Here is a 13828-nt window from a genome sequence, read left to right on the forward strand (position 1 = left end):
GTTTAATAGTTTTCTAGAAAATAACAAGGACTACAATTTCTCTGATGCTAAAGATGATCTCTACGTAAACTGGATAAAAAATCTGTCTCAAAAATTTGAATCACGTTTCTCCAAACTTAAAAATTTGAAATTGATATTTGAATTTTTGCATGATCCATTTCAATTTGATTTAAGAAATATCAGTAAGGAAATTACCTCTTTTTGACTTTGGATAAGTGTGGATTTGAAGACAAGATGCTTACTCTGCAAAGTGTAGAACATACAAAAGGTAAACAAAAATGTTATATCAAAGATATGTGGCTCACAATTCTGATAAATGACAGCATTCCAAAGATAGCAATTTCAAAATTACCTTCCATGTTTGGATCCACAAGAGTGTGTGAGTCAACATTTCCTATGCTAGATTTTCTCAAGTCTAGATACAGATCTCAGCTTACTGACATAAATTTAGAGAAAAAGCTAAGATGCTCATTGAGCACAGATATCAAAACAAATTTCACGAAATGTGTTGATGAAAACCCCATCAATTTTCACATTGAAAATTAGTTGAAATGCAATTATTTTGATTAAACTAACATCTTTCTTTTATTTTTTTTTTAATAGTGTGGCCAATGTTGTGGCCACTATGAAAAATAAGTTGCCCACCCCTGATCTAGTACATCAGAAACTTGGTGAAGGTGCTTGAGTTCCACCAACAGTTAATATTTTGTATCCTCCTTTTGCCATATTAGCTGCAGACAGTCTTTCATGGATTATTGCAACATATTTAATCAGTGTCCTTTGGGATTTTACTCCAAATGTCTCTTATACACTCCCAGAAAGTAACTTTTGATTTGTCAATTTTCTCATCTACCAAATTCCAGATCTGCTCAATTGGGTTAAGATTAGAACTCTGTGGGGACCATTGCAGCATTTGACTGACTTCAGGAGTTTCTTTTTCAACAATGCAATTTCTACATAGGTTGAATGAGTGCTTGGGATCATTATCTTCTTGGTAGTAGAATCCTTTACCAATAATATGCAAACTACTGAGTATAACATGATGGATAAGTATCTGTTGGTACTTGCACTGGTCCATTTTTTCCATCTATTTTACAAATATCTCCTGTCACCTCAGGAGAAAAATATCCCCAATCACACTGCCTTCTCCATGCTTGATGGTAGGCATTGTGCATTGAGGTAGATAATTTTCATCTTTTTATGGCTGGATGTACAACCTATGCTTTGAAACAGATATTTCAAATTTCAGTCTCTTGACAATAGTTAAAGTAATTGAAGTAAAGGTTTTTTAATTGCTACATGACCAAATATCCTATTCTCATCAAATCTCCTTGATAATGTAGATTTGGATAATTTTCTGTCATTTGATACATGGTCCTTTGTCTTATAACTGATAACAGTAGCAGTATTCCTTCTGCCCCAAATGCTGCATAAACAAACATACTTAACATCAGTATCATTGAGTTTAGGTATTCTGCCTCTTTTTTCACTATTTTGAAATTTATCTGTCTTAGTCTCAAGATCTAGAGTGTACTTAAAAGTATTTGGTGAGTATTTCAAGTGCACAGCAACTTGTCAGAGAGTCAAACCAGCATCAGGTGAAGCTATTATACAAGCTCTCTGCTCTAGTGACAATTCTTTGTGCCTTTTGCACTGTGGCAATGACAACAAAACTTAATACATAATGTTAAGTACTGTTTTAATCAAGGTTTATTTGTGTAGTGCTATTAAATTAGCTTATTCTAGCACATGCCAGTAACATATGCTTCTTTCTATACAGTTAATACACTGCATGGAGTAGCATGAAAGTCATTTCAAATTCTAAATTTGATCAGTATGTTCATTCAAGCAGAACCCTTATGACATGCATTTAGTACAAGTATATAGGAATTCTAAAGAATGGTAAGTATTCTTATTCAGGCTTATTCAACTGGCAACAGAGATCTGTAAAGCATTACCATGCCATATAAATTTATATTCTATAATGGCATGGAAAAAATTAGCCCCATAAAATAAAAGTAATGACAAATATTATTTTGTACTAACACTTTTTCACAGTACTGTATTTTATATATAAATATGTATATACTAGGCTTATTACATTTGTAAATAAGTTTCATAGTTTTAACTTTCATGTCAGATTTTTGTTTTTATCTCATTATTTAATTAGTCTAAAAACAATAAAAATTTTCTAAACTGGTATAGAATAATTATTCACTTCTGACTGTACAATTATCTACTGCTGATATTATACATTAATAAATTTGACTTTTGATATAACACAAAAAAATAAAATTTTGATTAATCTATCAAAAATAAAAAGAAACTGCACTCTCAAGAAACTCCAAAGCTTGAGTTTATAGAAGATCCAATCAGTTTCTAGGCATTTAGCATATATATACACACAGAGGGTTAAGTATATTATATAAAAGTGAATTTGGAACCTTACTACATCATTACAGTTCACCTCTCCACAACCAGTCATACTCTATCTGATGACTTTGCATTTTAACAATAGCCCAGCAGCATAATTTCCATTGCAAAAGACTACGTCATGAGATTGTCAAGTCAAAAGTACATAACCAAGGGCTTTCTCTTATTCTGACCAGTGTAAAGAAGACAGTACCCTGCACCCATTTCAATAGTTTGGTCACACACAAATCCACAACTACATTCTCTGGTAACTTGACCAGTATGTCCTCTTATCAAATAGCAAAATCACCAGTCCATTCTCTAGTTGCTTGGGGTATGCTACAGTTGAACAGGAGATACAACTGAAGTCTTATCTTCATGAGCCCATAACACTGTTGGCCTTGTATTCATATAAAGCCAATATTTACATTTCTGTATGGTACAAAGTATAAGCATATCAGATATTTTATTGACCTATTGCTTGGTAGGAAGTGACACAAAATTTGTTACAGTTATAAAGTTACACTGACACTTTGTCAAATACCACACTGCCACTCTCCTTCAGGTAGGTACTGTTCATACATTTTGTTTACAGTTGGGTTTCCTTTTCTGGATACATCCTGGAAAGAATTTGTTTATTCATGGCTTCTGTCACTTTTTCAAACAGATTTTTCTTCATTATGTTGTATCCTGGTTCCTGGGGCACATGGATGGTTTATGCAACTGACTTCTGTTTGTTGTTTCCCATCTGAACAACATGCTGCACTTGGCTTGCCAAGGCTGGGATACAAAATATGACTCAAGTTGATTCATATTCCTTTGTACCCCAATACCATTAAGCACAAGAGACCTCTCCCTCTTGTAAATTCTAAATCCAAATACAATACATTCTTATGTTTTAGATGTTAATATTTTGTATCAGGAAAGGCTATCATAAATCCTTTTAAAAGAACTGCATCACACTACCTACAAATTTTCAAAGAAAAATTCTGGTACATTCTATTCAATCAAAATTTTATATTGATTGTAGTTGCCAATGTTTTTTTGATTTGCATATTCAAAGCCATTTCAAAGCCATTTAAGTATAGCCTTTTCAATCCTCTATATATTTATGTTATTTCTTACCAATGCTCATGGAAAGAAATACATTACACACTATGTTTTATCTTTCATTTCTTAATGTTGCATTTACTAAATTAAATTTTGAATTTCAAAACAAAATCCAAATTCCATTGATTTGTAATTCTATATCTTTTTATATTTATTAAAATAAAGAGCAAATTGATGTTGATAAGAAAAAAGCTGTAAAAAAAGAGTTTTTTTTTTCCATTCAATTACTGCTGTCAGCTTCAACTTTGTGAAGTATACTTGGAAAGTGCAGAAGACACATAAATATCTGACAGTTTATTGGTACTTTCTTATTGGGAATGCTATGAATACATGTTATGAGTATGTACAGATAAAAATCATGCAAGTGCAAAAATGTCTTGAAAGAATTATCAGATTTATGTTTTTAAATGTTCTGTCTTTTAAAACAATACTCGTATTTGTCAGTTAAAAATAGAAAAGGAAGTAGATAATTTATACCTAATATAAACAAACTGATTCTCTGCATTTGTTGGTTTGTTTTGAATTTTAAACAAAGCTACAAAAGTTATATCTATGCTAGCCATTCCTAATTTAGCATTGAAAAACTAAAAGGAAGACAGCTAGTCATCACCACAAACCAACAACTCTTGAGCCACTCTTTTCCCAATGAACAGTGAAATTGACTGTCACATCATAACACCCCAACAGCTGAAAGGGTGAGAATATTTGGTGGTACAGGGAATTGAACACACAACTCTCAAACTGTGAATCAAATGCCCTAACCACCTGGCCATGCTGAGCCTATATCTTTGCAGTTTTACTATGATCCAGTCAAAATACTTGTACTAACCAACACTTAGTTTTAAGACAAAAGCTAAAGACCAGTTATTTACTGAATGTGTTAGGTAATTATTATAAAATACTTGAATACATTTAAGATAAAACTGACACTTTACATGTAGTATGCACTTTTTCAAGTAATCTAATAAAATCTTCCTTATAGTTGTAAATACTGTACAACATCAATTAAATGAATCATGCTCATACACATACCAAAAGGAAACTATGTAATGTATCATACATACTGACTGAAAATAACAACACAAAAAATGAAACATTTTAATAAATATTAAACTCACCAATCAAATTTTGAGACATTGTATCATACTTTTTCTCTTATACATTACATCAATTCTACATTGCTCTTGTAAATGTGTTACACGTTTCAAAATTTCTACTACTTACTGTTTGTAATTTGTTTTCTTTAGTTCTTGAACAGCTTGAGATAATTGAGTGTGCGTCCTAGAACTGTAAATTATTCGAGGAACAGCTGTAAATAAACAAAACTACATCTACAAATATTTTATTGGTTCACTCATTCTAGTATAACATATGGTATAAAAAAAGATACTAAATAAATCTCTGGTTTTAAACAAGGCTCTGAATTTATCTTTATTACATACCCTAACTATTCTACATAACTTATACATATCATAATCAATGGCTGATTGTATGATCAAAGCTGGAGGAACTGGTGCAAGGTTACCTAGAGAAGTACCATTCAGAAAGCATCTAGAGAGAGTCCATGGAGTGTAAAGCCTCAATGAATGAGGTCATGGATGAGGATGTATCACATCTATGTAAAAATACTCTTTGCCTATATTAAAGAAAAGTGTTGAAAAAACATAAAAAAGCACACCTAAAAAAATGGATGCTTGAATGATTTATGGTGTCTAGAGCACATCAGATCAACTCCAGAATAAAACCTGACAGCCTCAGGAATGTGAAGTATCAAGGCCACTAGAGGAAGAAGGCCCCCACTATCTCCCTTTTAGGCCTAGCAATCAACTGGAAATAGGAATTCCATTTCAAAAATCCAGGCCACTACATGTGTGCAGACTGTCAACACCAGCCACATAAGAACCTAACATATAGGCTACAGTAGGAAAACAGAATGCAAGGCATAGGGTCAATTCCATTCCAAAACCAGGCACCATTAGGATTGTATCCTCCAGTCTACAGTATGAGGAGAGTCCCAACCAAACCACTTGTGTGCAGACTTATTTTGATCAGCACAACTTCAACAAACATCAGCACACCTAGAACCAGTAACCAAGTGGCAGTAGGAAAGAGAGTTCTCAGATAGAGGAGTGAATTGCATGTGGTGGATTCATCCAGTTAATATCTAGACTGCATCTGAAATTGCACATCATGCCCAAGGTAGGAAGAAAGTACAAATCAACCACACCAGTAAAACACCATCAACCTACTCTCAATTGAATGGGATTGAGCACACTCAGGAGGAAGCCTCTACCATCCACCACCTTCACAAACAGAAGCTGGTAAACAATAAGAATTCCTGTACTCCAATGGAAGAGAGGGGTAATAACAAAGTGATGAGTCCAGAGGAATACATCAATGGCCAGACATGGAATCTTAATTTGGAAAGAATGCTGAATCTGAAGTATACAATCAAGAACAAAGGGATGACAGCAATCCCCTCCCTGCTTCACTCATGACAGTCCACAAGTCCAAATGGTCTGCAATGACCATATTTATTGCATAATATACAGTTAGGATGAACCTACCAGTTGTCTTATGGAACACACCCATCTTAATGGTGGATGTTATAGACTTTTAGGTCATACAGTGTGGGTTTGGTGAATGTTCCAGCTTGCACCTAGAACCTGACACCCTGAGAACTAACATCCAGGAGGAAGAAGGACAAAGAATCGCCAACTGAAAAATATACATGGAAAGGCACCACTCACCATAGAACAGAATACAAATAAAAGCAAGGAGACACTGTAAGTTGAAAGAGAATGAAAATGAAAAATCTACTCGTACTTGAACAGACAAGTGCAAGACCATGACAAGAGACAGATGTTATCTGCTTGAGGAGGAGACAGCCAAATGATGTAAATAATGGGTAACAAAAGTGTGTGGTGTGATTAACATGCCAGCTTGAATTACCTCCTCCTATGAATAAACACCAGCATCGAAGAAGTAGCTATTTGCTAAAAACAGAAATTTAAATTTTTTCTATAGAAGAAAATAAAAGGTTTAATAATAGCACAGTATTTGGTGTTTTCTTCTCCCAACAAACCATTTGACTACTAATTCTAAATTCTCCAAGTGTCAAAATTTTATGTCCTTAATCACTCATTCAATGAAAAGATCTGTAACGTGCAAACTGGATAAGTTGGTTATAGTTCAAAAATCATAAATCAGGGGAAAGGATGTTTGTGTTATGAGTCAATTTAAAAAAAAAACCTGTAAAGTTACTAAAGAATGAAAAAATTTCAGAATACAGTTTTAGCAATTAGGATAAAGTTATACTTCATATTTGACAATATTAGACCATTTCTTGGCAAGGAAAATGTCTAGAAAATACCACTGCATATTATTTAACTGCTAAATAAAAAAATATAATTGATTTGCCTTTGAATTTATGTCTGTCAAACTTTCTTAATTTTCTGGAAGTTGCTGTTGTTAGATTATAATTCTTTATCACTCTTACCTAATTGGAATCTTGTAAAGGTTGATTAATCAGATTGCAATTAATAGCAACACTTTACTAAGACTTATCATCATTAATGTAAAAAGGGGCACTGTAAATGTTAATGTAAAGCATGAGACGCAATACGATAATGTTTTTCCAAAGCTGTTGAGTTTATGTAACTGAATAACGTATACCAAGACTATTCTAATTGCACACAAAGACACCAGGTTATTATGGAAAGGAATATAAATGTTGCTAATACTTACCTCAGCTGGTAAAAGCACCCAAGTTGATAGCATGATGGTCCTTTTCAATCTAATAAAACAGTACAGAAATGTCTAATCCTAAAGTAGGATAAAAGTTGAAATCCTTGAACTTCAGCATGCAAATATGCCTCTTCAACTGAATTTCACCCTGCCCCTTTTTCAATCAAGCTAAGCATCTGTACACATGGTAAGAGAAAAAGTAAAAACTTAGGTAGTTAATTGTAAGAAGAGAAAATGACTTACAAAATATGGTAGTTTGTTGTTTTCTTTCACCAACAGCAAGCTCCAATTGATCCCACAACTGTGATATGAAGTTTTTTTGGGAGTCTGTTACTGAACCTTGAAGAACCATAGCCTGCTGGAGAGCCTTATGATTTTCTAACCATGCCAGTGAAGAACAAAGAAGAGATAATGTCTTTCCTGTTCCAGTTGGACTTTCCAGAATTCCATTAGCAGTCTGCATGTTTAATATCAAAAATTATAATTAAGAAATATGTACATCCCAGACCTCCCAGTCGTTTGTTATACCAAAATATAGGAACATAGGGTTTATTTTAAACATACAGAAATTTTTAGTTGTAAATGAAGGATCTTAAAAAAATAAAAAAGAACTCCATCTGTAAAAGCAAAGATTTTTCAACTATAAATGAAAAGCATTGTGATATATGATCATTATTTTAGTATGTCATAAAACATTATATTATTGTAAATAATGTAAAGAAATCAAGTATTTACATTTAAACAGGAAATGCTACATAAGTAACATTAGTTAATTTCAACAGATAATCCTGTAATCCATTCACATCAAACAGTGTGTTTATTTCAGTTAATATAACAAAGATATTTATCTCAACACAATTAAAAATGAAGAGAATCCAGCAAAGCCAATAGATTAAGAATAGTACAGCTATAATGTAGTATTCCAAGTGTACAGAGTATCTAAGAAGCTAATGATGCTCCAACATTATAAATTACTTTAAATTGTCAACATAGAAACTTCACACAATAACCAGTATTTCACAAAGTAATTGACAAACAATTTACTATCTGATAACTGCAAAATTTCAAAATGTAATATTAGTCAAAGAATTAAAATATAATACATTACATATGATATTCAATTCATAACAATGTACTCAAATAAAATGAAGAAATACTACATACCATATCACCAATATTTGAAACTTCATTTTTTATCTGCAATTTTAAACTTGCAATATTTCATTTTTAGCAACATTAAGTTTTGAAAAAGTAGGAAAATAGAGGAACCCTACCTAAAGGAAATGTTTGGGAATCAATGATTTCTTAAGAGAGAAAAGGTGGATTTAAATTTTTAATTTTCTTACAAATCAATATGCTTAGGAAGATTTAAAGGACTAAATACCCCCTTACTGCACAAAGGTAATCTTTCTCAGACTAACAATTTATGTTAGGTACCCCATTCCACACTTTTAAGTTAAGCATAAAGCCACAAAGCATGAAACACTGATTCTCTAAAACAACTCTAGAAGCTTTTATATGTACTTATGTTCAATCTTTATTCTTTCCACTCTCAAAACAAAAATGTAAATATACATAAAGTAACAATAACAAGCCATGGAAATAACCTCACTTCACTCAACTGTTTAGACAATAAAATGCTACACCCTTTCAAATGATCCATAAGATCAAAGTAAAGAGATATATGAACTGAAGATGGCATGTTATAACCAATAGTAATTTCCCTAAGGAATATTTGATAAATGTAACTAAGTGCTGTAGTTTTTATTTTTCAAGTTTCACATCCAATACTATTCTTTGAGGACTGAAACTTAACAAAACAGCAAGCTTATTATATTGGAACTTTCAAAGATCATCCAAAAAAGGCATGCTTAGCCTTGGATTGTAGACCATTCTTTCTATAAAAAGTATACTGGCTTTAAATCACTATTTTAAGTGTTAGCTCTGGTCATGGGTGATAATTAAATTTTAGTAATAATGCTTCATACTGATATAGTAAGATCTCTATATGTTGTATATATATTTATTTCTTAATGCATGTGTAAAAACCTCAAAACAAGTTAAGCAAACCACATCCCCATAGAATCTTTATATTAATTGTCTCACTGCCTTGTTTATAAATAGACAACTCCTTAAGTGTCAGGTTTACCTTTAAATACACAATAAATACAAAAGAAAAGGCACATTACTTCAGGTCCTGACCTTAACTGTTAATAGAACTATCAAATGGTTGCCATTTACTTTTTGGCGCGATGGGGATGCGAACCCATGACCCTCAGATTACGAGTTGCACGCCTTAACACATGCCGGGCTTGCTCATTGGTAGAAGATGCTATATGTAAGGCAATGTCAGTCAAAAGTAAGTTTGTTTACGAGTGTTTGTTTTTGAATTTTGCACAAAGCTACTCAAGGGCTATCAGTATTGCTACTAGGAACACCATCACTCTTCTATATTATTATCTGTAACTGTGGTATGATTTTATGTATTAAATGTTATTAAACACGTATATATCTATGCGATAAATCTTCTGTGTCATGGCTTCTTATCAAATATTTTCCAATATCAAAACTAATTTTATTTACATGTAACAATTTTAAGTTGAAACATGCTGTATTTGGGCAAAAACTATCATATCTGGGTCAAAAACAGCAAATAAAAGTCTATAATATCACACTGTGGACATCCACCCATTACTATAAAAATAATTTATCAAATATTTGAATGCTAAAAACATATGATAATTAGAAATCACTAAGCCTAACATTCATATTCATCATATAAAGAAAAAAATATTGACAATGAACAACCACTAAGGTGCAGTTTTTCTGATCATGAAGCCTGAAAACCTACACCACAAAGGCTAAACTGTGCATATTTAGCCAGCTGGCCCACATATTAATTGCTGGATCCATGACAATGTCTCACCTCCATGATTACTGACTCTTGCTTTAAAACAAACTAACTTTAGATGTTGCATTGCAATTCATACATAGAGTTTTGCAAAGAAATTGGTACTTTGTTGCAAAAATTTGGCATTACTTTGATAAAGCATAAGATGCATACTTTGTGAAAAATTATAAAACTTAAATGTGGTTATCAAATAAATCTAATTTTTTAAATACTCAAGAAGTTTTTTGAATGATGTTTCAATTGTGGGAAATTGCTGCAAGTTTTTCTTTACATTATCTGAACTGTCCTTTTTTTATTTCTGTTCAGACAAATTGTTTTTTGTATTTTCCAATCATTTTAAAATTTTTACTCTCTTGTATTTGTCTGAAAAATGTGTTTGATAGAACCATTTCTTTTTGATGAGATTCCAATTTTATGCAATGAAGTGCCAAATGTTTTCAACAATTTGTAAGTTCTCATGTTGAAAAATACAATCAACAATTACCAAATTACGAACCTAATTATAGTATCATTTGGAAACACTATTTTGAAATAATGTCCCTGACGTAATTAAGTTCTCACTTTGAAGGAAACAAACCCAAAATTGCAAACAAACTTTCAGTATGTCTTAAAAAAGGTAATAAAAAATAAATTAAAAGGTAGACTATATAAAAAATACTTGGGTGAAACATTGTCCTTTTTTCCAAAACCTGGTGAGCACAAATCAGACACACAAAACTGGCAAGGCACCAACAAATGAAACATTTTCATAAAAAAGGCACAGTAACTTCACTACCATAATTTACTGAAATAGCATAACATTTAAGAACACAAGGGGCCTGTTGGTCCATCAAGGCTATGTGATACACTAAACTAAACTAATTGAATATTACATAAATATAAGCAGACAATTAAATTAACTTCTAAGTTAGCCCTTATCATTCAAATATTTATCAAACATTTTCTTACACTCCCTTAAATCAACTGCATTAATCACATCTGAAAGCAACCCATTCCAAAGCCCAATCATTCTGTTATAAAAGTAACTGTCTTACCTGAAGATAACTCCTACCATGCTAAAACTTGTATCCCACAATTTCAATAACTTATCTTTCAGATGTGTTCACTCTTTAATAGCCTTTATTATAAATGTATTGATATTCCACAATAAGAACCTGCACATTTTCATTGAAAAACTGCAACACTAATCAGCACTTTGCTAGTTTGCCAACATTAATTTTGAACCCTGTACTTACTGAAAACTGGTAAACTTGAAAAAGTGTGAAATGAAATACATTTTTTTCACAATGTTACAAACTACCAAACTCACACGAGGTTACTAAAACAATTTTCAAGACCAAACAAAGGAGTTTTAAGTTTACTCATACACTTATTACTAGTGGTCTTTAAAGTGGTAAACATATACCCATGCAGTGAAGGAGTTAAAGTACAGCAACATTCACAACACATGTATGTGTTCCTATTAACTTCACAGCTAATCATTTCTTGTGATGCCTGTCATCACTTTCTGATTTTGTTGTTCACTTTACTAGCTTCAACTTACTCTAAATTGTCCAAAAAAAAATCAGAATGGACCAGGAGCTAAGAAAAGATGGAATAAACTTGTTATTTTTCTATAACTAGTGAAAGTTGTAGAACAACTGTTTTTATAGCCTACCGATAATTGTCCATTTTATTTATTTGTTATTCTTATAGTTTTTATACAACAATAACTTTGAATAAAGGCTCCTGAAACAATGCTTTTGCAAAATTGACCATATTCACTAATTTAAAGGGGTGGTCTTTATTCCGTTAATGCTGTAGTTTTACAGTTCAAAATATGTCAAATATATCATTTTTAGTAAATTAGACTGTATTAAACTTATAGGAATCACTGAAAGTAAAATAACCATCTTGACATTTCTTGTCGCTAATTGACAGTGAGACTCTTAAATGCTATTGCTATAAATATTATTTAGAAAAATCTTGTTTTGTACTGTGTTAATAACGTTACTACTAGTACAAACAAATACCTTGTGTAAGCATTCCAACACTTTAGACATATACTCATGTTGAACTTTATATGGCTGATGAGGAAACAAAATTTGAATTCCATTTATAGTTGTATTTGACACTGATGTCATTTCGAAGTATGTTATGTTATCTTATTAATATTATACATCTGTTAGTTTTTCCCCTCAAATCATACACGTTCTCTCTCTCTCTAGATGTTTGGATATGAGATGATCGTACCCTGAAAGGTCAGGTTCTCTTTGACATCTTATTCCAATACACGTTACCTCTGTTTCACAACAAAAAGAAAAATCGCGCTGTTTGATCCTTAAGAGCGCCATCTATATCAAGAAAGGAAGAAACTTGTGAAAAGGTAGTTAATAAAAATAAAGGTCAGTCCATATTCGGTTCACTACTTGTCACTGATGGTTTCGAAGTAACATAGGAAGTCGATTAAAAAAGTCATAGTTTTGTTATTTGTTGTTAAGCGCCGCAAAGCTACAAATTGAACTATTCGTACTGTTCCCGTTATGGATATAGTGTCTCAAGTTTTAGTAACATAAACTTTCAAACTTGCTCATTGGTTGGTTTGTTTGTTTGTTTGTTTTGAATTTCGCGCAAAGCTACTCAAGGGCTATCTGCGCTAGCCGTCCCTAATTTAGCAGTGTAAGACTAAAGGGTAGGTAGCTTGTCATCACCACCCACCGCCAACTCTTGGGCTACACTTTTACCACTTTGACCATCACATATTAACGCCCTCACGGCTGACAGGGCGAGCATGTTTGGAGCAACGGGGATTCGAACCCGCGACCCTCATATTACGAGTCGAACGCCTTAACCCATTTGGTCATGCCGGGCCCTTTGTTTATAATTAAGCAAAAACCGAAAAGATGGGCTATCGACCCTCTACCAACCATGGCAGAACATAAACTCTGTTTCTAGCGTTGTAACACCGAAAACATATCACTGTGCTAAAAGAATAAAAAATACTCGGGTACTTAAGAACAAAAGTATCTTCACTGGAAAATTTTTAGACTTATACTCTTAATGTGTCTTTAGCATTACTGTTGTACTAAGGAAGCTTGTTGTTGCTGAATCCCAATGATATCTTTTGCGACACATAGTTTGAAACGTCCAGGTTAGAGGAGGAAAGAAAATTTTAAGGAGCTAATAAATTCAAAAGCTGTAGTTAACCATTAAAAAAATACTAATTAAAACATATTAAATGAGATATAATATTGTTTATCGAGGTTTTATTTTTTAGTGATACAAAACAAATTTATTATATATAAAAGTTGAAAAATAATATGTGATCAATATACCTGGATTTTTCAGGGGGCCTTTGGATATCCCCTTCTTGGTTATGCCAAAGAGAAGCAAACAGTGAAAAAACACATGCCATCTTCGCAACTACAATTAACCAAATAGCGGAGTTGTCTTTCACTGTAGTGATAAAACTGCCTGGCATATTCAGCGGTCTCCCTTTGGATCAACGGTAGATCACACACCGAAAACGCTAAAATCTAGAGAACAATGTCTCTTGGTGAACAGATCATAGATAACTTACTGCGTATTTTACGCCAAAATAAACAATCTATATTCAGCGGTATTTTGTGAATTCATCTCGAATTGAAAGTAACTCAATAACATAACATT

The 13828-nt window shown here is 32.5% G+C and overlaps 1 protein-coding gene across 6 annotated transcripts in view; it reads right to left on the reverse strand.

The window, feature by feature from the left end:
• The window catches only part of Rtel1 (Regulator of telomere elongation helicase 1), a 90850-nt gene extending 78366 nt beyond the window's left edge, over nucleotides 1-12484 (reverse strand). For 4 of the 6 annotated variants that reach the window (XR_013029139.1, XR_013029138.1, XM_076505461.1 and 1 more), the window contains exons 1-3: nucleotides 12193-12484; nucleotides 7513-7726; nucleotides 4747-4831 (exon numbers count right to left, since the gene is read on the reverse strand). Coding sequence is in view for 4 of the 6 variants with exons in the window: in XM_076505461.1 (XP_076361576.1) it covers nucleotides 4747-4831; nucleotides 7513-7726; nucleotides 12193-12303 (410 nt within the window). In the remaining 2 variants the exon portion in view is untranslated. The remainder of the gene's footprint in view (nucleotides 1-4746; nucleotides 4832-7512; nucleotides 7727-12192) is intronic. The other 2 variants (XM_076505463.1, XM_076505462.1) reach the window with 1 other exon arrangement.
• Between the last annotated feature and the right edge of the window lie 1344 nt (nucleotides 12485-13828).

The sequence above is a fragment of the Tachypleus tridentatus genome, chromosome 6 (assembly GCF_004210375.1).
Source record: "Tachypleus tridentatus isolate NWPU-2018 chromosome 6, ASM421037v1, whole genome shotgun sequence".
In the NCBI taxonomy this organism is placed as follows: domain Eukaryota; kingdom Metazoa; phylum Arthropoda; class Merostomata; order Xiphosura; family Limulidae; genus Tachypleus; species Tachypleus tridentatus.